The 25,689-nt window shown below is 43.0% G+C and overlaps 1 protein-coding gene across 1 annotated transcript; it reads left to right on the top strand.

The window, feature by feature from the left end:
• Window positions 1-6,767: 6,767 nt before the first annotated feature.
• On the top strand, window positions 6,768-21,845 carry ICOSLG (inducible T cell costimulator ligand). Its single transcript, XM_065069558.1, has 7 exons — window positions 6,768-6,888; window positions 10,122-10,162; window positions 12,144-12,506; window positions 12,995-13,279; window positions 14,829-15,005; window positions 15,992-16,027; window positions 19,186-21,845. Exons 1-7 carry the CDS (start codon window positions 6,875-6,877, stop codon window positions 19,194-19,196), a joined length of 927 nt encoding a protein of 308 aa, XP_064925630.1. The 5' UTR covers window positions 6,768-6,874; the 3' UTR covers window positions 19,197-21,845.
• The last annotated feature ends 3,844 nt before the right edge of the window (window positions 21,846-25,689 follow it).

Here is a 25,689-nt window from a genome sequence, read left to right as displayed (position 1 = left end):
GGGTGCAAATACATCAGTTGCCACTGCTGTTGTGCTCACAGAGCACATCTTGCCCTGAAACTGGTATTTTACAGTGCTACAAGTGTCCTCTTTTGCATGGGGTTGTCTTGAAACTTGGGTGTTAAAAGTGATCTTTTTGGCCAGTGCCCTGAGTACCTAGTGTGACAACAAAATGGGAGACAGAGAGCACAGAGGGCAAACAGACTGTTGTTTTCTCTTAGTCCATTCACTTCCATCCAAGCCAAGCTCACCATCTCAAAGAGGCTTCTCTGAATCACGAAATATTTATTTTGGAATCACATTTTTTTTCCCTTATTTCATCACCAATCTGTTCTCAGCCATCAGCTTTGCTGTTTTACTCTAGATGTCTCCACTAGTCATGGACATAATTTTCTTTTGTGCAAATGGTCTTTCCCTCATCTTCTATTTTTAAGATGCAGTGGTCCTTCTTCCACTTGCTACTTCTGCTAGTCTCTTCATAAACAAAGCATTGGAAAAGTGTTGTGATATCATTCATGCCTCATACCTTCTTTTGCTCTTTACCCGTACATAACATTGCACCAGTGGTCAGTGCTACTGTGATGTTCCTCTACACTTTTTTCTCAGCTGCAAGTCATGATCTACTATCTTTAGTGTCATACACTGAAATCTCCACACTGCAAAAGGCAGAGACTTGTGGAGAGCATTCCAAAAGTATTTGGTGTATTTCAAATGGCACAGCAGTCATACATCTACTGATGGAAGAACAAGAGGGTCACACAATCCTTATCTCATCTGAGTATGATTTTGCTCATCTGGCATCAGTATGCTCACTATGGACCACTCTTCTACAGCAGCAGTGATCTGCTGATACAATTGTAACTTCTTAATGTTTTCCAAGAAGAAAGGAGGATTATGATCCTTAGGGCAGCATTCCGTTCATTTGGTGAGGCTATTTTTGATTGCTCTAACACTTTACATTATCTGGATTATGCCTCTTACCTCCTTTTTCTAATACCGGATTAGTTTACTTGCTCTGTTTATGACTCCTTTTAGTCTTTTTATTAATTTCTTCTGCCTTCTTCTGCCATATCTTCTGTGTAGGTAACATACCAAAAGGTAGACAAAGTGTTTTGCAGCAATTCTTGACCAGCATTTGAGTATACCAGCTAAAAATGACAGAGAACATACAACCACCACAACTGACACTGGGTAGGCTGTAGTACTTTCACTTGATTGCTTTACATTGAAGATCAATGATCAGCATTTGCTTTTTTTTCCTTCACTGCAATCTCATTTGCAGGTATTTTTCACCCTTTTAATTACACTGTGATATGTGAGTGTTACTCTGCTTGTAACCCTTTTCCCAACAATCATCTCATGTATAAGGAACGCTGCAGTCATGGAAAGTTTGATTAGATTTTCGGTAATCTATGCACTAAAAACATTATTAGGAAATACGTGCTAGCTGATTTTTACATAGCTTTCCGCCATTTACATTTTTATCATGGTGATTTCAAAGCTTTCTATCCCAGAATTTATTTGCTGAAGCCATATATCCCATGGTCCTGTAGACTCTGAAGTTTCTGTTGTACCTGAATTTAGCACTGATTTTTCCCCTTAAAGTGGATGAATACCCTCCAACTATTGCCAGTGAGGCTGTAGCTGTTAATATCAGGGTATTGCCTACTGTTTCTGACTTAAGATAAAGGCTTGAGGTCAGCTGTTGGTTTCCAAAATACTTCTTTTGGTCCTGTGAAAATATGAATAGCTGCGGATTTTTATTTTTCTGTATTCTGAGGTAAGCCCCCCAAACCTACCGTACATAATATTGCTTTGAGGTTTTTTCCAATAAAGTTATTCTCCAGTTGCATGCAGTGCACAACCTGGACCGTATTGCTCATATAGACAACGTACCTATTTAAAATGTAAGACATGAAACTCTGAGTAGTCCCTACTCTAGGTATCCCTTTTTAGTGTGCTTTCTTTAACTGTGTCCCTGTTGTCTGCTGCAAACTTGTTATGCCTTCATCTCGTATTTGCCTCTTAAGTTTGGATGTTATCTCATTGCCTCCTGTTCTGTCTTGACATACTTGTGTATGATGGGGAGAGACTAAGTGCAGGCAACTGACTGGTGATTGTACCTCTCTTTTGGTTTTGTCACTGTGTCATTGTGCCTACTGAGAATGACACAGGCATCTGGTTTTCAAAGAGGTGACATGATGTAATAACTTTTCAGCATTCAGTTATCCTCTGCTACTAATTTTATGTGCATTTCTTTCATGGCTGTCCTACCAAAAATGGTTAAAATCTTCTACATCGCATACAGCCATGTCGCTCCTTTTTCAGTTGTCCCCAAAGGTCTTCAGTTTGCCTGAGATTTTCCTTTTTTCTACATACGCAAAGAGAGGTATGTCTCTGTTTCACAAAGTCTAGTCAGTCTTCCTGGATTCTCAATAATTGCATTAATGAGCTTGCCATTGAAGATGTGTGTTTTGCAGACAGATCTGTTGTCTTTGCCTGATATTGTTTGAAAACAACTAGCTCTCTAGCTCTTCTGTATGTAGATCACTTCTCTGTCTCACAGCCTGGAAACATTAGAATGACGTTTTCTTCTTCTTCTCTCCCCGCCCCCCCCCCAATTCTTCCCAATGTTTCTAGTTTCAAAGTCCACAGGCAACATATTTGACACACACAAGCCACAGGAGTTTCCTCTTCTGACAGCCTTGAATGCTTTAATTTAATTGCATAGGTGGTGCAGACACACCTCAGAGAGGAAAAATTGACTGTCAACATAGGGTTTTTTTACAAATACTCCAGTAGCTCAGCTGTTTCTGCCTCTCTCTCACAGCGAGACATATACATACACACACAGAAGCAGAAATCAAATGGATCATCTTTGAGACACTTCTAAGTCTCTTAAATGGAGAGTGCAGCTGCTACCTAAGATTGTTCCTATGTACTACAACTGGAATGGGTTTTGTACTTCAACAATCTCAAACACCTTCATTTTCTGAAGCTAAGATCCATCTTTCTTATCATAAGCATTATAATTTTAGAAGCCCTATCAGAAAGCTTTGCATGTGCTATGCCTTGTGACCACCCTATATTGTAGTTTTTTAAACAGAAGAAAACAAATGAATACACATTTTATATTACTAAAACGACCTTGGAAGCCAAAACCAGTTGCTGATAAAAATTTATAGCGTTCTCTGACAAAAAGCAAATCTTATCACAACTTCCAGTACCATGCAGAAGCAGCAGTACACCTTAGTAGTAGCTTTGATACATAACTTTGAAGTTCTCTGAGATAGAGGTTGTACCAGATAACCTTCAGAGATTCTTTCTGTAGATAGTAGGAATAAGCAGCTTCATCTTTGATGAAAACTTTTCATGGAGGCTTTTCAAACACCCTTGCCTGTTATCATTCGTGTTATCTTTGATGTGATACTTGTAGGGGAAAGATCATGTAACTGAGGCCTGTATTTTGACCCTAAGCCAAATACCCTGACTTATTGCTAGTAAATCACTTATTAACAGAACTATATCTAAAAGAATAAAAATATATTGCTATTTAGTGTAAATAGAAGGAACCATGTCAGCTGCAATGATCCTCAGCTGCAGCTGCTTCTTATTTTCTGTTTGTGTCAAAAGAAATAGGGGAGCACTCCCTAAGGAACATCTTGTACCTAATAGCAGGGATTTGACAGCAAGAGCCTGCTATTATTAACCACAGGGTTGTTCAGTATGTGCCATAGTCACTGGCAGAAGAATATCCTTATATTTCATGCCCTCCGGGGACTTCTGCAGGTAGGAACAACTTTGGACCTGCCTAAGGCTAGGCCTTAATGAAACACCATTTGGAAGGGAAAGAGAAGACAAAGTTACCTTATAGATTAAAAGCTCATCATGAATTTCAGGCAATGTGGATTCAAAATGCTGATGCAGGCAGAAAAGAGGTTTGCATCTGACTTTTTCAAATCGCAAAGAGTCTAACTATTGAGACGTATTTGCCTTTCTTGCTTATTCCTTCTCTCATTCTGAAATTCCACCCAAACAAGCACACGTGTATCAACAGGCTGTTCATATTTTTTTATGAAAAGAGCATGACAGAAACCATTGCAAAGAACATCAGAAGAGTGCATGCAAATGATGCATTTTAGCAAAAAACAAATTTATATCCAGAACACTAAATATTCAGCTATACAGTTAAGCTACAAAAACTTAAAGGTAGGAATCTTTTAGCCAGGAAGAACTGGTTCCATGTGTATCCAAGTGTCTGCTACTGAAACAGTATCTAACATAACAAAAGAGTAGTTTGTGAAGTAGGATATTCCATCTGAAAATATTTCAGTGAAAGATGTGAGCTGGCTGCTGCCAGCATGTTCTGATCCAACTTCAATTCCATAGTAATGTTTATCTTCCTTTAAGTTTAATGTAAATTTAAGGCTACCCTCCCAAACTGATCACTGATTTGCAGCATATTAGCAATACAGAAAGGCTGAAGTAATGTAGGCTTTGAGACTCAGAACTGAGAGCCCTCCTCCTTGCTGCTGACTGGCAGTAAAACAGCACTGAGACGTGCTGGTCTTGCACAACCCTGGAGTTTCTGTTCATCGTGGACAAAGTAATTGGTATTCCATTCCCAGGGTGACTCAGAGCCACAATCAAATAAAACATTAATGTGGCAAGATTTTTTAACAACTGTCACTGCAATGCTTGTTTGCAGCATGGCAGTGACAGCTTTGTGGTGTGTGTTCCAAACATTCACATTGGTTAGGGAGTCCCAGTTAGGCTGAGGTGCCAAACAAAGCCACTGATGTGGGGCCAGAAACAAAACTGCTGATGAATGCAAAACACAGCTTTCAAATAGCTGACTACTGCTCCAACACCCCTTACCAGCGTAATTCTGTTGGAACTTTTATCTTCTGCATCTTCGGGTGTAGTCACACAACACATCAAATCACATTTATAGTTATTTACTAATTATGCAATCATAAACCTAGTGTCTTTTGAAACGTATTTTGAAACACAACAGCTGAGTGCCTGGTTCCCTGGCAGGCTTTGCAAAGACCAGCACCCGTAGGCAGATTCCAGTGTGTTGCCTCCTCCCTCACACAGGCCAAGCAGTGGCCGTGCAACCGGTCCCCACTGCCTTGCAGGGCCAACAAGACTCTGCTCCCTCCCTGCTTTCACAAAAGCCAGTGCACAGTCCTGGTTCCCCAGGTCCTCCCCAACAGCACCCAGAGGTGGCGGTGAGGGGCACCCAGCCTGATGGAGCACAGGCAACCTCCCCCCAGGGAGCCCCTGACAAGCAGCCCCAGCGAGGCTCAGGAAAGGGGTCAGTGAAGATGGGTGAGTGTCTGAGACACCCATACAGTCATAGAATTGTTCAGGTTGGAAGAGACTTTCAAATCTCACCTAGTCCAATCCCCCTGCCATGAGCAGAGACATCAAGGTGGACAGATGATGGCAGAGCAGTGGATGTGGTCTACCTTGACTTCAGTAAAGCATTTGACACAGTCTGCCACAGCATCCTCACAGCTAAACTGAGCGAGTGTGGTTTGGACAATTGGGTAGTGAGGAGGACTGTGAACTGGCTGAAGGAAAGAAGCCAGAGAGTCATGGTCAACAGGGTGGAGTCCAGTTGGAGGCCTGTATCTAGTGGAGTGCCTCAAGGGTCAGTACTGGGACTAGTACTAGTCAATATAGATTAGAAAAAAAAGCAATGGGAATGAAAACCACAGGAACACATTGACAACACAACAAACATTCCCGAGGCATCTCAAAATTCAGTAGACATTTAACTCTGTTACATCTATTGCATTGGTGGGCAGCAGGATGACCATGAGCCAGCACTGTGTCCTTGTGGCCAGGAAGGCATCCTGGGGTGTATTAGAAGGGGGTGGCTAGTAGATCAAGAGAGGTTCTCCCCACACCCTACTTTGTTCTGGTGAGACCACACCCGGAATATTGTGTCCAGTTCTGGGCCCCTCAGTTCCAGAAGGACAGGGAACTGCTGGAGAGTCCAGCACAGGGCAACAAAGATGATTAAGGGAGTGGAGCATCTCCCTTATGAGGAAAGACTGAGGGAGATGGGTCTCTTTAGCTTGGAGGAGGCTGAGGGGTGACTTTATTAATGTTTACAAATACATAGAGGGTGAATGTCACGAGGATGGAGCCAGGCTCTTCTCGGTGACAACCAATGATAAGGCAAGGGGTAATGGGTTCAAACTGGAACACAAAAGGTTCCACTTAAATTTGAGAAGAAACTTCTTCTCAGTGAGAGTGACAGAGCACTGGAACAGCCTCCCCACGGGGGTTGTGGAGTCTCCTACTCTGGAGACATTCAAAACCCACCTGGACGCCTTCCTGTGTAACCTCATCTAGGTGGTCCTGCTCCAGCAGAGGGATTGGACTAGATGACCTTTTGAGGTTCCTTCCAGTCCTTTATATTCTGTGATTCTGTGATCTTCAACTAGATCAGGTTGCTCAGAGCCCTGTCCAGTCTGGCCTTGAATATCTCCAGGGATAGGGCATCTACCACCTCTCTGGGCAACTGGTGGGACAGAATGCCAGGACGGGGAAGGGCTCTCTCGGACCGCAGCGCCTGGTGTGATGCGCCAAAGAAGGACCGGCGCTGACCCCCACGTCCGGAGTAGGGCTTTGCGGGCGGTTGGGATGCCAATCGTAAGGGGTCACGGTTTGCACGGTGCCCCGGTGGCAGCAGGACTGGCCGCGCACCGGCTCCCGGTGCGCACGGAAGGCGGAAATCCCCCGGCGGGAGGAGGCGTGGGAGGGAAAGGGGAATGGCCTAAACGGGGTAGCCGGCGGCTCGGGACGGCACGACACAGCACAGCTCTGCTGGGGCAGCCACCGGCGTCCTGCCGCTGAGATGGAGCCGCGAAGGTGAGTGGCGGCCCGGGACCCCGGGGAGCTGCCGACCCTCCTGCGTGTCTCCGGGGCACGGGGAGCGCAAGGTAGCTGTTAGCCGGGGTGCGGCCGGGCTGCTTGGTCGGGGGAAGAGAGATACGCACTCTGCTTAGAAAAATCCGAGTTTCATTGCGATGCAGCTGGCAGGAAAAGCTCTGGCGGGGGTGGGCTCCTCAAATGGAGACAGAGGCGAGGTGCGGCGCGGCGTCCCCTCCCAAACCCCGGCCCGGGGAGAGCGGGTTGCGGTGTTAAACGTGCCCGCTGGCTGCGCGGCCGGGGCGGGCAGCTCTGCCGGGCGTCTGGAGCGGCGGGAGAAGCGGGGGAGGCGGGTTTTGCCATCGAAGGCTACAAGCGATTAACTGGCTTATTAAGGAGCTTTTTTGCCGAATGTGAATGAAGGGAGAAAATAAGTAGGCCCTCTTAATTTATTGCCCAGATTAGTGCTGCCTGACAGTAGGCGTCAGAAAAACTTCACAGATAACCTGTCGAGGGCACTTACTGATGTGAGGAGGGCGATGTCACTGCAAGTTTCGGGGATAAAGCAAATCTTACCAGCAGAACAAAAACGTCGAAATTACTGTTGCAAGGATTGGGACATACTTTGTCCGGCTAGTTTGTGCCAGAACAGCAACATGGCATGATTCTAAAATAAATAGTGCATGAAAAAGTTGAGATGCTGTTACAAAGAATAATCTCACCGAGTAAGAATGCATGAAAGAGGAAGTGCAACTTCCTCCCGTTTCATGCGACATTTTAAAAACCATATAGAAGGAGAAGGTGTGGGAAAGAGTTGAAAAAATAATAACAAAAAATGTAACAAATATAGAGAGACTCTAAGAAACTAATGAAGTTACACCTGCACTCAGTGGAGCTCACTGCCAGTGTGATGGACACAGGAGCTGAGTGTATGGAGCAAAAAAGAGGCTTCTCGGCAGCCAAGAGCATTTCTCCTTTTCCAACAGGAGCTTGGCATTAAAGCCATTCCAGGGGAACATGGTGGGCTGACGCTGCCCCCACACTACCACAGCTGCAAACTCCTTCAAGTAAGAGGATGAGCATCTCTAGATCTGTCCAGTCTTAACTGTGACATCATTTATTGAAACAAGAAATCAAGATGTGCTTTGTATACATACATTAGAGAATCAGTTTTGGCTGACTCGCTGAATGTTTGACATCAGCAAGTGCCTGGCATGGGAAATTTCCTGAAGAGTCCCATAAAGATAAGTCAATTGTTGTTCTCCATTTAATTCAAATGACTGAATATATCCATAGTTTCCTACTTGGGCAGGGAACAATAAAACAAACACAGCCACAGGATTAAAAACTACACTGAGGTAAGATTATCAAGACAGACCTCTACAAACCTGGCACAAAAGTTATGGCTCCTGCACAGTATACAAATGCAAAAGAAATACAACACAAGACCACATGTAAAAACCACTAGAAGTCACTGCCAGAGGCAGAACAGAACTGCTTTCCTGGAGCGTTTAGGTACACTTACTTGGGAAACTTAAAGTAAGGGCTGATTGCAGATTTACTAAAATACATATTAGAACAGAAATGTTCCACACTGGTATCCACTTAATCTTTTGAAATCTCATCTATGAAGCCATTTAAAGTGTCTAGAAAAGGAAAAGAGTATTTTCTTCACATAAAAGTAATACAATTCAGACTGATTCTTCCCTAAACTTTGCTCATTTCGTTCTCTGTAAATGAGGCTTCAAGTAGAGGTAGATTTTGTGTCAGCGATGTCCTCTGCTTTCTCCATAGGAAGCCAAATATGTTTGGGTAGGTCATAATTTTCTTGGGGGCAGGTGGGAATTAGAGACCTTCACAGCAGTGAAGACCAAAGTTGCACCCAGGCAGCTGATGGAAGTAAAGCTGGGCAGAAGAGATGCTGTGCCTGGGAGGTCATGGACAAATCCTGATGCTTGGCTGGACAAAGAGTCAGGAGTTGTGGGGAAAGGGCAGGAGGCTCGGAAGAAAGAGGCAATGGTGTGAAGCACAGCTGTTGGGGAAAAGTAAAGTGACAAATGGCTTCTGGGGGAGCGAGCTTAGGTTAGGGCTTGGAAGGAAGAGGGTTAGGAGGGCAGGGTTGGTTTGGAAGGAAGAAGTCAAGCAGCCCAGGTGGGCTGCTGGGGCCATTTGCCCACTGCCCCAGCCCTTGACTCAATGTTGGACATGGCTGTGGGTTCAAAACAACTGGGAAAGGGAACCAGCGGCACCCAGGCAGTGTGGCCTCACAGGCTTCCTTGCTTGCCAAAGCAAGCTGGGGAAATGGGGGATGAGCAGGTGCTCATGTCCATCTGCCCATCAGCTCAGCTTTGCAAACTTATTGCACGTGGTCAATGTCAAGATGAGCAACTGCAGCCACTCAGGTCCCATCCATTACCTTTCCAGCATCTTCTTTTCCTTTCCCACAGCAAGAGCACAATGTATAGCTAGGCATGGTAGTGAAAGGCTATTTTAAATAACTTTTAGGAAGGTGTTGTGCATTTCTCTTTCTCAAAGCCCGGTGGAATGAAAGTTCAGTCACTTGGACTGTATAGATAAGCTAAACTGTGTTTTTTCTACAGCATCAAGCAGGCGTAACTCTCTTGGGAAACTCCCACATAGACTTGCCCCTCCGGAGTAATCAAACATGCCGAATTCTTTCCAGCAAAACCTTTGCACGACTCCCTGTTATCAGCACGTTTCCTGTTTACACATTTTCACTAAGTGCACAAAACGGTGAGCAGTGTGGTCAGCTGCTTGTCATCCTTGAACCAGATAAAACTGTAACTGACTGAGTTTCAGCAAAGCAGTGGGATGCAGGGCTTTGACCTGGATTTAGACCTGTGCAGCCTTGTTCCTTCCCAGTGACCCAGGAAGCCTCCAAGGCCTATTTGTCCAACAGGTCTATATGGTTCATTTTTCACAAGACAGGCACAATACCAGCTTCATGCCTTCTGCTCTGATTCCAATATTAGTGCGTTTTACTGCTATTTGTCGCGTTGGCCACCCACTCACAGAGTTATGTCATTTGAACAGAAGTTTTGCAGCTGTCAAATATGCAAATACTTAATGGGACATTACATAGTAGCAGTACCTAATTTACCTACTTCTGCTACTATACTGAAACAATCAATATTAGCTTTATTGCTTATGTAAACAACAGATATGCTAAGCCTATCATGTAACAATCTTGTTTGCTTATTTTTTTATCTTAGCTGTGGATTTCTGTTACTGCTCCTTCACATCTTGAGAGCTGGTAAGTTCAGAACACTTCTGTGAAAAATGAAGCTACCCCCCTTTAAAGTATTTGGCGAAATACACAGATTATTTGTAATATGTACAATATAAACATCTGCGTGTTTTTGGCAAGACACTTAAGAATTCCTTAGTGTGATATGCATCAGGAAAAGAAGAAAAAAAAATCAGTTTCTATCAGTTTTAAGTATGGAGCGTAGTAAAGGATATTATTGATGCTCTTGCTTAGATTGCTCTGCTTGCTTTACAGACATCCCTATGTATTTATTTACGTCAAAAAAAAGGTATTAGAAGTGGGGTAATGAGGGCTATTAATAAGCAGATCTAACACACCTGGATAAAGTCCATGCTCATATTGTGACTAAGATTATACATCGCTGTATCAAGTACCCAAGTGTTCTACTACAGTTCCAAAAGTCTCTTTCAAAACAAAGGTAAGGTTAAAGAGCATCACTTGGCGATATTTAGTTGTTTTCAGAGTTGTCTCTCCACTATTCTTGCTTAATCACTGAGAAGGACCTCAACAAAGCCATCAAGGAAAGTCCCCGACCCCAAAATCAGGACAAACTGTACCAGATTCAGGTTCAGTAGATGCCAGCTGGCCTGTTTCTAAATAATGCCAGTGATGGAGGTGCGCCCGTTTTCCCAGGCAATGCTTTGCAGAGCATCACTTTTCCTGCTACTACAAGTAATTTCCCGAAGTCTGAGCTGCAGCATCTATGTTGCTGTTCAAGCCCCATTACTGCATGTCTCCCGCAGCAGAGGATAAGGGCCTGGAGAACACACTGCCTTCTCCCCTGCAAGTACTGTGTTTGCTTCAGTGGTGTTTTATAGCCGGGATACCAAACTGAGACTTGTAGATGAACTCTTTCTGAGTCTAGTGCACCAGCACAAAGACATGTCCTGTTTTAACATCACTGCCTCCCTCCCACCTCACCATGCACTGTTTCTGCATTTCCAAACCCTCAGTCCTGTCATCTTTCTTTCCCTCATCCACTCACCCTCATAATCCCTACCCCCAGCTGTAATCTCTCCCATCCAGCCCACTCCTAACCTCCACAGATCCCTCAGTCTGACACTGACAATGCACAAACTGCTTTGGTCTCAGCAACCAGTTGCACCAGAGAGGTTTTGGCTGCTGGCGTGGAGGAGAGGGAATGTATCCCTCCCAGCAGGGAGGCTGTGACCAGAGCCACCCTGGCCCTTTTGGAGTAGCTGACCTGCACCTTCTGCATTGATTGGCAGCCAGCTCATTCCTTTTCATTGCTCACTGGGAGGAGAGGTTGCCTTTCTTATGTCTAGAGGCCAGGAAAAGCACCCTAAAAGCCATATACTGTGCTGTCCTACCTCCAGTATCCATGAGAGCTTGTAAATGTCTAATGCATGTGTCACTGGATGTATCTGGGCATGCTGGTTTGCCAGCAGGGTATGTTTATTGAGAGGATGACATCAATAGTAGCTATAAAATGTGATTGTTATGCCATGCCCACTTTGAGAAACACTGGGTTTACTACCCTTTTAAATTTTCTTTTGATCTCAAAATAATGGTAGCACTCTTTTTCTAATCAGTCTTTACACCTCTTGTGATTTACCTGGCATTATTTGGCATTTTTCTTAATTTAAAAAAAAAGTTATTGCTAAATCATTAGGACTTGAATATGGCTCTGCAGTCAATCCCTGTCAGTGGACGAAGTGAAACATGCAGGTATCCGTGGGGCTGGGACCTCTTAGACCTGTTGGTTCTCGGAGAAAGAAATAAGCAGAAGGCTTTATATTGTAAAAGATCCCTTTGGAAAATGCACAGACAAGTAGGCATGTTGAGAATTAGCCATCAGTGAGTCAGGAGGTAGAAATTATTATGCAGTTAGCACACTCACCTGCCCATAATAAATAATAATACTGCAGTCCACATGTGGTAGAACATACTTGAAACAAATGACATTTTTTTCCACGTAACCTCTCTCTCTTTTTCAATCTTCTAGTTATTGCACTGGAGGAGAAGATCATCACCAGTAAACCTGGAGACAATGTTACACTGAGTTGCATTTATCAAGGAAAAGAATTACACTTAAAAAATCTACGGGTATATTGGCAAATAGCTGATGATCAAGAAGACTGTACAGTTGTACATGCACTGATCTCTGGTCAAGACAATGAAAGTGAACAGTGTATTCACTTTAAAAACAGGACTCAGTTATTCTGGGATAGATTGGAAAAAGGCGATTTTTCCCTGCTACTACTAAATGTCAGCCAGAGTGATAAACATAGGTACAAATGTGTAGTACTGCAGAAAACCGAATATACCAGAGTGATTCATCAGGCAGAAGTGGTCCTCAGATTAGCAGGTAAGAGCTTATATCACTTGCATATATTTGCCCAAATTCTCATTCCAGCTTTTCAAATTTGTGGCATTTCAATATTACATTTAATCATATCCTTAACTTTGAAACATACTTCAGCCCTTTGCTGAAATGAAGTCTGCCTAATTTAAATGTTACAGATAGGGAATCTGAAACTGGAAGAATACCTGTAACAGCTGTTTATCCTGTGTGGGAATTTTTTTCATCTTGGTTTTCAACAAGCTCTTGCACGTGACTGGGTGACAGCAGCTTAAGAACTTGCTTTCTTCCTTTGGGTTTGGCTTCAGCCTTCTGCCCTTCCAGTAATTCTCTCAGCTATCTGGCTTATATACCAAACTGTGCAGGTGTTTCCCTTTCAAGTCATGAAAGTTATATGAAACCCAGAACTTCTGCTTCAGAACCCACATCAAAATTTTGTCTTTTCAATGTATTTCAAGCAGTCAATGACTATTTCTTTTGCTCTTGCCCTCCAGCTAGTTATAGCCAACCCATACTCAGTGGACCCATAAGAAACAGTGACAGCACTGAAGAGGAGGTGACTTTCAGCTGCAGGTCTGGCAATGGATACCCAGAACCCAATGTTTATTGGATAAATAAAACGGACAACAGCCACCTGCCTCCGTCAGAGCTAAAGATCAGCCGCCACACCGATGGCACTTACAGTGTTTTTAGCACACTGAAGGTCAAAGCCACTTCTAACATGCAAATAGAGTGCTCCATAGAAAATAGAATACTTCAGGAAAATCTGTCAGCCAACTGTAAGTCTCATCATGATACTTCATGTTTTCTAGATAGCAGATATATCAATCAGCATGTCTCTGTCTGTAGCTATGCACTAACAAGGGCTACCCATTAATTCACTAGCTCCCAAAAGTGCAAAAAAGAGCACAGTTTGTTTTATTTTCAAGCTAGTTACACTTAGCCATAGACTTCATGTTTACTTCTAACTTCTTCCACGCTGAAGTGAACACCCTGTCAAGCATGTTATGACAACAGCACTGAGAAGCTCTTCCATCTGAGGCAGTCACTGGGCTTTATCCTTCGGTTCCTCAGGAACGTGATGACTTGGTAGTCCCATTATTTTTAAGGGGCCACTATACAATAGTGCCACAATTCTTGAACCCCTACCCCACTGCTTTGCAGCACTCACATTTGCTTTTTACACTGCCTGGTTTCAAAGTTCTGTTTTCAGTCTCCAAAACTCAATTTAACACAGTGTGCTATTTAAAGTAGGCCTATAGCAAACAGGCAGTATTCACCCAGTAGAACGATGCCCCAAATAGTGCAAGTATAAGAAGCTATTTATTGCTGATATGAGTGATCAATAGTAAAAACAAGTGTTTAGCCACTCAACCTTTCACAGAAACAGAAAGCTATCTAAAGAAAAGCTAAAAAAAAAAAAAATCATAGCTATAATGGCAATAGTGAATTTCATCATTTTCAAACAGGTGTTTAGACAAGCTATCTGGAGTGGGAGCTTATCTGGAGGTAGCTATTCAGGCTCATTGCTGCTCCTGGTCCTCCCTCCCATCACCTTTCTCTCACAGGTTTCTGCAACCTGGTGCAAGGAGGTTTGATTGTTTGCATAAATGTAGCTGGATACCCACAGTTAATTTACCTAAACACACCAACCAATCACATACTCCAGACTTGACACATAGCCCAGATACAGATTAGACTATTTCAAGGAACAAAAATTGTGTGCACATGCAAAAATTTCACAGTACAGTTTTTGTATGATAGCATACTCTTGCTGTCATCCCAAATTAAAGGAAATCGGAGTAACCTTGTCATTAGTTTCTTGTCATATTGTATTCTTGGGGAAAAGATCTTCATCTTATTATTTTTCATTAGTTTCTAAAAGCACTACCACACTTGAAAAAATAAGAGATGTGATCTGAAACCTTCCGTTTGCAGCAATCTGTGAGAATTTGTCATTAACTTCAGGGAAACAGGTTTTCACCCACTTTTCCAGTTACCATCAGATTTACATTACAGATTCTGTATAGATTTATTTTCAACTGAGTCTAGATACAAACTCAAACATACAACCTCCCAAGGCTGGCAGGAAAGAAGAACAAAAAGGAAGAGAGGAATGCATGGAGTATGACAGAGATGAATAAATGCATTGTATTATTAGACCACCCAAGCTAAAGATGTGCTTTGGTCAGAAGGGATACCACCAGAATCACAGTGATATTAGTACTTCAGAAATCTTTTTGTGTGTATAAAATAGGGTCAAATATTTGCCTTATATGAAATGTGAAAATTTACACCTCACTACAGCATTTTTCTATTTTATTCTAGACACACAGCAGAAGCAAAGCAATGGTTCTAGCATAGAAAGTCACAAAAACCTGGAAAAAAGCAGACGACGTGCTCAAGCAGCTGGCATAATTTCCATTGTCCTTCTGATAGGTCTTCTAGCTGTTATAGCCTGCTGGCTGAGGAGACGGAGGTCCTCTAAACCAGTATCCTACACAGGTAACGAGGCCCAACATATTTGCATGACTAAATCTGAAGAATTATTTTTCATTTGCCAAAATATTTAATGTCATCCAGCACGCTGCTAGAAGGTACAAGTAAGCTACCTGCACACAACAGCAGGAAATCATGCTGTTACCAAAAACCTCGGGTTCCCTGAGGAGGACACATTATTCTTTATGGTTTTCTGCTAGGGCACTTGACTTTGTGCTGGTTCAGGCCACAGTTTCTCAGCTACGATCCCTACAGGCTGTTCCTGGAGGGGATGCCTAGCACATCAATCTCGAGAACTTCCAAGTCACTGGCTGGACAATTAAGGGTTCAAGATTGCACTGGGATCAAACTGCTTTCTACAAGTCAGAAATAAAGCATGACTTGCTGTCATTCCACATTATACATGCATACCCCTGTATTGCTGCTTTTGCCCACGTCTGGGATTCTTCAGTGCTTGGCAAGACAGAACAAAAGGTAGCTCAAAAAGACACCTTGTGAACCAGACTAAGTCTGCTGGTGTATCTGAGTATTTCTGTAAGCCACTTTGCAGGTATATGAGAGCTAACATCTGAAAAAAGAGAGCAGGGACAATCATACTTCTCATAGATAAGGGTCACATCTTCAGTCCATGCCTTCTTCCTCATGGCTAGCAAGCCCAGGTGCTTCAGAAAAGAGCAGGAGAAAGCGGGGTAGTGATCTTGCCAAGCATCTGCAGCAGCTGTGCTAGGAACCACATCCTTCCTTCAGAAATAACCCAAGAGTGGTGCAGGACTCTGTCCCAAAACATGGAACAGGGCTGTTGCTTCAAGCCCCAAATCTATCCCTGCTGAAGACTGTAAGCAGTTAAAGTGTGGACTGCATTTTGCTGTCCAAAGAGTATTTAGCACATTGAACCCTAAACTTTAGTGGATGTTGCTTAATATTAATTCCATGTGGATAAAGACTGTAGTTATCAAAGCCACATGCTTTAAACAGTGCATTTGTTCCAACAGATGTCCAACCAAATGAAGACAAAGGAGGACTCAACTGTAAGTATTAGAAATATGTTATGTATTTGTCTCAAGAGTGTGTTAACTTCATACTTCAGTACTCAAGTCCAGCACAAAGCCTTTGATTAGTCTTGCTAGATGTTACAAACCCAAGCCTATAAAGTGGTAGCCCCATTTCTCTCAGCGCTTTCTTTGAGCTCTTTAAAGTGCTGCTAAAGGGAGCCAGAGAGTCTCAGTTCCCAGAAGTTCCTTCAACAGCTCAGGCCAAAGGACATGACAAATTGACAGGGGACACATATTAACATATTCATATTTTTATAAGCAAGAATGCAATATTGCAGGACAGCTAGTTTACAAATTCATTTATCGTTTATAGTATTAGAAAAAGAAAAATAAAGCAAAAAAGCCCAAGACATTTAGGAAAACAAACTCAGCACTGAGGACTTGTGAGAGTACAGAGAGTACCTATTTTATATCTCATTTGCTAGTTTCTACTGAAGCAAATATCTGTGGCCTGATTGTCTCTGCAAAACAGGCAGGAGTCTTATATCTGGGTAGGAACAACCCCAGGTTCCAGTATAGGTTGGGAAATTACATGTTAGAAAGCAGTGTAGGGGAAAGGGACCTGGGGGTCCTGGTGGACAACAGGATGACCATGAGCCAGCACTGTGCCCTTGTGGCCAGGAAGGCCAATGGCATCCTGGGGTGTATTAGAAGGGGGTGGTTAGTAGGTCCAGAGAGGTTCTCCTTCCCCTCTACCCTGCCCTGGTGAGACCGCATCTGGAATATTGTGTCCAGTTCTGGGCCCCTCAGTTCCAGAAGGACAGGGAACTGCTGGAGAGAGTCCAGCACAGGGCAACAAAGATGGTTAAGGGAGTGGAACATCTCCCTTATGAGGAAAGGCTGAGGGAACTGGGTCTCTTTAGCTTGGAGAAGAGGAGACTGAGGGGTGATCTCATTAATGTTTACAGATATATAAAGGGTGAGTGTCACGAGGATGGAGCCAGGCTCTCCTCGGTGACAACCAGTGATAGGACAAGTGGCAATGGGTACAAACCGGAACACAAGAGGTTCCATTTAAATTTGAGAAGAAACTTCTTCTCAGTAAGGGTGACAGAGCACAGGAACAGGCTGCCCAGGGGGGTTGTGGAGTCTCCTACTCTGGAGACATTCAAGACCTGCCTGGACGCCTTCCTGTGTAACCTCATCTAGGTGTTCCTGCTCCGGCAGGGGGATTTGACTAGATGATCTTTCGAGGTCTCTTCCAATCCCTAACATTCTGTGATTCTGTGAAAACTGTAATTGTGAAAGCATGGTTTGCCCTAGCAGATGCTGTGACTGTATCCAATTCATATTATCAAGCAGAAGCGAAAGAATCCTTAAATATAAAAAACTTTTTCTACAACTTCTTTGGTGGTCGTGCAAACTGGGCTAACAGTCAGTTATTTTCCGGACGTATCACACAACCCCAGCCTGATCCACAGTGTTTGCATTGTCTAAATCTCAGGAGGTGTTACACTGTTTCTTGTAGAACATAACAGAAAGAAGGATGGATTTTCTCCTTAAGATAAAGAGATATTTTTTCCTTCCATTCCTATGAGCTGCATTAACATAATACAAGCCATTCATTTAAGGTCAACTCTTTCTTCTCTGGACTCACTTATACCAGGCCCTATTTGATGAGATCATTGGACTTTACCCATAAGTAGAAAAACCTCTGTGACATAAACAGGAGTAAATATTTATCTTACATTGAAGACTGCTGTAGCATGATTTCTTCATTAACAACAAAACAAAGGCACTTGCTTTCTAGACACTATCTTTTCCTTGGCATGTCTCTGCACCATTTGTGGAACAGGAGGTGGGACAGCAGCTTTGGTGGTTCACCGGTGTCAGAAACTGTCCCACCTCTCAGGGCTGTTTTCTGCCAAGAGAGGCATGTAAGGTACAGAAGGCAATATCTTTTGGGCATTCCAATTTGAGGACAACTTGCACCATTATGAGAGAAATTAGAATGACCTGGGGAATGTGAAATATTGGTTATGTTTGTTTAGGCTGGGGAAGGCAAGGCTGATTAAGGACACAATAACAACCCTTTTCAGAGAGTCCTTGAAGAAGATGGGACAAGTCATTTATTGTCCTAACCCAGCAAACACAGCCCTTACAGCATAACAGGCTTAAAAAAGGAGATTAAAGATAGATGTTAGGAAAAAATGTCTTTCTAAGGGTAATGGTAGTTGAGCATTGAGGCAGAGAGTTTGTGCAAGCTGTCAAGTCTCCATCAGTCCAGGTTTATTGGTGTTCTGTTTTTTCTTCATCAAAGAAGAAACAGTATCTGTCAGCAATGACTTAGAAATAGGCAATACCTTGGTGCAAAAGATAAGCTCTTGGAGAAATTATCATGTCGATGATCATTTGCAATTTTCAAGCAAGTTCCTTGTGGTAGATAGGGGATAAGGCACTGCAAAGCTGCACCCACAAGGACACTCTGCCACAGCATTTTGCTTTTCAATACTGATGTAAATATGTTTCTGTTTCTATGGGTTTCACTTTGTGAAGAAGGTAGAATTGTTACAGAGGGGCTGAAAATCCTGAAAACTGCAAAACCAAAAGGAGCCTACAGAGACCAGCATTGCTGTTACAAAGAAAAAAAGCTTTGGAAACTGCAGGCAAGGCAGTTTGTGAGGAAGAGTAACTTCATCCTGGTGGGGTTAGTCTTTCCAGGCACCCATCACAGTCAATGGGGCATGATGCTCCAGCTGAGGAGAAATTCAGAACTGGAGCAATTCTGAATTGCTCCATGGAGGGATCCCTCCACTGCCTGTAGAGGAGCCTTAGGAAGCTGGTTTCCCTTGACAGGTTTTGCGCATCTTGTTCTCTGAAGTAGCTTGAAACAAGCCAAAGGCAAAACTGGCATCCCTTCACAAGGGAAGGGGATGTTAACAGGGAGGACTGTGTATTTGCACAAAGAGAGCCCTTTCAGTCTGTGGCACAAAGGCAGAGAGCCCCCAGCATCTCGGTTATCAAGGCAGAAGCAAGGCATCATCCCGGCTGATTCTCACCAGCGTGAATACATCTTTTCCATAGCTTTACAGCTTGTTCCACTGGTTGCTTAGGAAGAACAATTCCAGGATATGATTCTTTCTGGGGGACCTTTTTCTATTATTTTCTAAAAATAAGTTGTTTTGTTTTTACAGCACCCATCTAAATGGAAAGTCTGCCAACAATTCGGGCAGCTAGAGATGTGTCAAGAGAAGCGTCACCCTCTAACTCAGCGGCAGCGTTGCTTGTAATACAAGTGACAGATTTCTGCAGTGTGCACTGAGAGAGATGGCAAAGCAAAAAGCTTCTCCAACACAAGAGACAGCAAAATCTGCTGGATTTCTGTTCCAGGCACTGGCTGTGTCCACACAACAGTTGTGTCACCACTTTGGACAGTCCTCTGCAATAGTCTGCCAGGGTGCTGAGCTCCTGCATAGGGGAAAGCAATAAGCCTCGGACTTAGCCACTCTGTGCTGGAGCGCTGAAAGCTGAGGAGTGCCCACTGTCTTGTCATCACCTTTGAGGACTTTGTGACTAGCAGAAGGGACTGCCTTTCAGGAGAACGGGAATTTCTTGCTGCTTCTCCTTGCCCTGGCAATGACTACCAAATGTAAAGAATGGCAGCTAAAAAAAAAGAAAACTGAAGGACTCTCTGCCAAGTGAGATTTGTGACCTTTTCCACCTTTCTCTGTTTCCAGTACATCTTTTCATTGTCTGGTTTCACCAAAGGCATGTTGTTGTGTACTAGGGAGAATATTTTGACCCAGTCCTCCGAAAATGGAAGCTGCTGTAACAGGGATAAGCACTGAATATGGTAATGTGAGGGAACATGCATTCTTTAAATGCACTTGATGTCAACATTTTGGTTTTCAACAAGTATTCCACTGAAAAGGGGAATTCCACTTTTCACAGAAGCCGGTACATATTGAATGAAAGAACAGGCTGTAGAAATATGACCAATTAAAAATAGTGGTCTCTGCTATGGTAACGTTGGGTTACCTGGAACAAAAACTGTAGTTCAGCTCTTCTTGTTTCAGCTGGTCTTTTTTAAGCACTCGCCTATGGCTTCCAGGGAGGATTGTAACTGAAATATTTGAACTGAACCTCTAACACCTCTCCCCCACCACCAAAAATAAAAGAGCAGACTATGCCACTATGTTGTCTATTAATGTCCAGAAAGCCAAGAACTGCAATTCCCTCATGCCAGTGCTCATGCCTCCCTGGGTCAGCCCTGAGTGAGTGAAAAGCAACGGGTTGAAAATAGTGAAGCAGGAAATTTTGCTGTTGGTATGAGGTCTTGGAGGAGGTATGTATAGTAGCTCACTTGCCTAGGTGGGATATTTTTCCTCATCTTGTCACAAAAGGGTGAAAATTATTATTTTAAACTGAGCCATGAAAATACTCATCATCTTCTACACTATTTGTTTGACCAAAATTCTACCAATTTTGTGAATAAGTCACAGCCTTGTTTATCCAAACCCTGCAGGGAGGAGGGCACTCTAGTGTCTACTGTGAGATGGGACATTTGTTTTTCTTATCAAGAACAGCTTTCAAATCCCAGCCAAGTGAACATAAATTTTAATGCCCTGTTCTCCCATCACACAGAATCCAGAGCCTTTTGGCAACAGCAGCTAACTTTTGCTGAAGCGACACTCCCAAGGAAGCTGCAAGCTGGGCAGTTGTGCCAGCACCACTGCGCCAGTGTCTCATAGGAGGGCTGCACTGGCTCAGCCTCCATGGCATGTAAGAGAAGGGGCAGTTTAGCTCTCACTTGATGTAACCTAAGCCTACTCACCTATCTGAACAGGATAGGGAAAGTTTTTGTTTTGTCTTGTGGGTTTTGTATTTTTGTTTTTTTGTTGTTTTTGTTTGTTTGTTTGTTTTTTGGTGTTTTTTTTTTTTATGTAAAAAAGACAAGCTACAGCTAAATAACTAAGCTCCCATCTCCTGTTTAGATTGTAACTGAGTATAATTGTGGGGTTTTTTAAAGACATTGTATCTATTAATGTGAAACAAGTATATTACATATTTGCTAATCTTGAACATCTGTAAAAAATACTGTGTTGTATTTATTAATTTCACATTTGGCCTCTGTTGCCTTCCAATCTACAACTAGGTAGGGCATTTAGCTCACAGTATTTGTCAGCTAAGATTACCGAGGTGCCGTAAGTTACTTTAAGTATCAGCCTTTCCTTATCTTCTCTCATGTCGATTAATGTTGTGGAGGTGTTAGGTGTTTTCTGAGTCCATATCTAGTCTTCAGGGAACCATAAGGGGAATTTGCCTGAAGAAAGCATGCAGGCTTGCAGACACCTTAAAACTGTGAACAACATCTGTGCACATATGAAATGTAACTGTTTCCTAGGGGTTCAGCAAGGTGTCCTGCAGACATTTCCTCACCGTCTATCACATGAAGTTGTTTTGTGCAGCCTCTTTGGTGCTGCTGTAACTGACAGAAACCTTTTCTAAAATGTTTTCTACTTTTATATTCTGCAACTGCAAGAAGATGTAATGGTTTAGAGATTTAAGAAGTGACCTAGCAGTCACTTCGCAATATATTAAGCTAATTTAGACTAGTTTTCTTACTTCTGGGCTGCTTCACAGTACATAGCAAATACACCTAAATGCAACAGCCTGGTCTTGCAAAATCCCTACTTTCAAGTTGGTTTAGGTTTCCAGCTATTTTTGGAGGCAAGTAAATTCCAGTTGACAGTTGTTGTTACCATTCAAAGGACTTTGGAATTTCATAGTAACAGAGCTTTTGTCATCATGTACCATGTTTATGTTTCCAATAAAATCCATTAGTTCTTCTGGATGTTTGACTAAATCTATCAGCAAATAAAGACAAGTCACTCCAAACGATTGCTCACAACCAAAGCGACAGTTGTATTTTTCAGCTACATCTCTCAGGGCATAAGAGAGGTCTTCTCCAAAGCCCTCAGATGAGGAGAGAGAAATGCAACACAGACACATGACAAATTTTCTGCTAGTCTGGCTCATACAAGAAAATATCCTGAACAAACTCAGTGAAAGCCAGGTGGTAACCTGGACGCAGCACTAAGCGCAGGCTGAAAAATCATTTTCACACCCAACTTTACAACCCCTAACAGAGCAAAGGTACAACATACCCTCCCGCTTCCACAACTGAAACTAGGTCATTGCAATCTCCCAGGTTGGTGTTACACTTGGACACCAGCATCATTCTGTTTTCCTTTGTTAAAGATAGCAGCTCACATGAACTGCATGTCCCAGGGAACTTAAACATATGCACAGGAAAGCACCGCTTGATGGCAGCTTTGTGGGAAGACTCTAAGAAACAGACACACTTTCACAGAAAAGCGAAAGGCTTTCGTTGTGGCATGGCTGGTAAACCACAAATGGAAAGCCCCGAGAGAGACTATTTGTTGCTACTTAGTGGTCTGAATCCATCCGTCCTGTAGTCAAATTCAATATTCAAATCTTTTCACCTGTGAGAACTGAAATACCTCTTTTGCTCAAAAATGCATTCCCTTTTCCACTTCAACAACCCTGACTCCAAACACTTTTCTCAATAGCCCCTTGTTCTGTGTCAAATAAGCTTTATTAGTTGCTTCTCTAAATTGCAAAGTGAATCCTTTCCAAATTTGTAGCAAATATGCAAAGTTCACGTTACCCCAGAGGATAATATCTCTAACCTCCCTCTTTTCCAGGGCAAGAGAAACTGCTCTAAAGAATAATTGAGTATAGCCCAGCTCCACAGGGAAAGGACCTACACACAGACCGTAGAAGTTAGTTAGGCTCTTGGGAATCTTCCTCTCAAAGTGTGATGTGGCATTAGGACCTTCACCGCATTCATTGTGTGATACAGAATGAAGTCATTATAAACTGGACCCCATGTGAACATAATAAAAGATACCCCATATGCTCCCGTGCATATGGCAGCCCAGGGAATTACAGGCAACATACCAGTAGCCTGTATCTTTCATCTTTCAAGACACATTTATGTGACAACAAGTCAATGTGTACAGTTACCTTCCAATACAAGAAAAATGCTTTCCAAGCCTTTACATGTTACAAGCACCGCTAGTAAGCCTAAGTAGTGTATCCAAACCAATTCCCGACACTACAAAACCCAAGTCCTTGGAAACTACTCATGACCTTACCATTAATCACAAACTCAAGTATTTTGTTAGGCAAGAGCCTGTCTCTCGTTTTCATCTTCACAGAAAATTGCTGTGTAGAGATAGATGCTCTTATATTAACAGAGTCTTAGGCTGACCTTCCAGCTTGCCCAAAATAGATCCCAGTGGTTTAGCAATAAAACACTAATTTGTTTTCCTGTGATTTCGAGAGGTGCTGCTTGGGGCCATTTTGTAATTGGAAAACTCAGACACAGAACTCATGCTCAGGGTCACACAAGGCTGTAGCTGACTTGGTGCTTGAACTCACGTCTGTAGCATGCAGAGACCTTCTCTCCTTCAACTTGCTGGACTGGAAAGTCTAGTTCTTTGCAGCATCCACCCCAGTAGATGCCATAAGTCAAAAGAAGCCATCTGATATTTTTGAAAAGGATTGCATATAAGCTGCCAGACTACACTTTCATATCTGTCGCATGTAAAAGGTCTGCCCTTAAGAAAATTGGAAAGCAGAAAAAGGTGATAAAATGTCTTTCAGTTCAGACTGGAAAACTTAAGAATGTGTCAGTAAGAAATAACACTAGTGCAGCCATAATGTGGACAGAGAGAGAGTGCTAACATTTCCTTCTCAGTTTCTTCCACCAAGAGATCTATGCTGCCACACGTCATCCCTCTTACAAGGCTTTGTAATTTTGAAACACAGTCAGGTTTGCTTGCAAAAACTTATTTTCCACAGCATCACACTGGACTAGAGGGGGCAAGTCTATTCCTCTAAATTCATATCTCTATCAGTCAGATTTGCCATTATTACTTTATATAACTTTGAAAATACATTGCTTGTGTGGTCATGGTAACTAAAAAGAGGTCAAGGGATAAAGGTGTAAAATGTCTGAACTATTACTAAAGCACTGTAGCTGCTTTTATAATGCAAGGCAAACAAAGTATTTTTATCACCTTGTTGGAAACCTTATTAGCCAGCTCAGATCAGTTTGATAAACTATCAGCGATATTAAACTCTGCGTCAGCAAATTACCAGATGTCCTGATCTTCTAAAGCCCTTTCTTTGGCCTTCTGTATGTATACTCATATTTCCATATCCGGCACAAGGAGCTGCTCTCCTATTTGAGATATATTATTGATTTTGGTTATCAGAATCATAAGAAAAGCCCAGCTCTGTTCTGCTTCCTGATCTGCTGAACCAGGCAATGGGGCTGGCCAGATAACGACTATCATTTCCAGGGAAATTCATTGACCGTTTCTGCACAGGGTGAGGCAAGCAGCGGGGCTGCTGACACCAGCTCCTGTAAGAAGCACACCCAGAAACTGAAGGGCTGGAGAAGCAGAGGAAGTGGCTGTGGAGGCAGGTGAGTCCCCAGTGATCCCCAGCCAGGGTGAGCCACCATGGCATGTCTCTGCTCAGCAGGTGGGCACCCCATCAGGAGGAGTCCTAGCATGCCAGGGCACAGCTCAGCTCTGAGGAATAAGTGCCTTTGAGCAGCAAAAAGCATAGGGATTTAAAACAAACAAACACACAAACACAAACAAAACCCACCAAAATAAAACACCACCACCCACCTACACAGCTGTTCTGTTTAACTTACAGGTTATTTTGTTTATTTACTTGAAGCTGAATTTTCATGGCTACCCGAGAGCAGACAACTGCCTGTCAAGGCACTTCTCATGGAATAGTTTTCTTCCAGCCAAGAGTAGGAAAAAAAAAAAAGGGGGAGGGAAAGTCTTTTAATCTGCTGCAGCCCACTGACACCTCATCTGTCCTCTGGAGATCAAGCTCTGCGTGGGAAATTTTTATTTATTTTCTTTTAAAAAAGCAAAGCAAAACAACCTAGCCCTCAAGAAGAGCTCCTATTAACAAACATGTGCTTGGCTGGCTGGAATTATCAACCACAAAATCTACCAGGCATTCACAGAGTAAGCCAGTGCCTTTCATTAGCATTTTTGGCAATGTAGCAACCGCTGACAGACTTCACACAATGTGTCTTCGATTCACTTTTGAGCAATCCCTATTGCATCACAGCATATCTGGATGGAAAATTATTTCTAAACAAAGTCAAACAAACAGTTCGTCAGAAACAGAAAACTTGGCAAAAGAAATCAATCAATTTCTGTATCTGCGTTTACCGCATTGGTAAGCCTTCAGGTCTTAGGAAACAGTAGTCAGTATTCCACGTGTCAAATACTTTAACGGGTAAGAATCATTTTTTTAATTAAAGTTGACTTGAATGTCCCCAAGGTCACAGGTGATCAGGCCTGAGCAACCTGCAGCCATGTGGGATGCCAGGTACAGAGGTGTGCCCCCACCTGCACACTTTTCAGAGGCCTTTGGGGTGGGGTTGGAGGTCAGGGAAGGAAAGGAGTGTTGGTTTGGCTTAGTCTCTAGGCAATGCTGCTCCAGACAGCTAGGAGGAAACCACTGAACTCCTGCACGTAGACAGAAGCCAGGTAGGAAGTTTGCTTTTGCAAACTTGCTTGTTGGACCTGCATATAAATCATTGTATAACAAAACTCTGCACACTAGAAACTCCA

Source organism: Columba livia, chromosome 1 (genome assembly GCF_036013475.1).
Source record: "Columba livia isolate bColLiv1 breed racing homer chromosome 1, bColLiv1.pat.W.v2, whole genome shotgun sequence".
In the NCBI taxonomy this organism is placed as follows: Eukaryota; Metazoa; Chordata; class Aves; order Columbiformes; family Columbidae; genus Columba; species Columba livia.
Note: the sequence above shows the minus strand (reverse complement) of the source record. Positions and strands in the feature narration are given on the sequence as shown.

Coding starts and splice junctions, on each gene's coding strand:
- ICOSLG (XM_065069558.1), top strand. Junction 10,163..12,143: donor CCTTCACATCTTGAGAGCTG/GTAAGTTCAGAA, acceptor TCAATCTTCTAG/TTATTGCACTGGAGGAGAAG. Junction 15,006..15,991: donor TAAACCAGTATCCTACACAG/GTAACGAGGCCC, acceptor TTGTTCCAACAG/ATGTCCAACCAAATGAAGAC.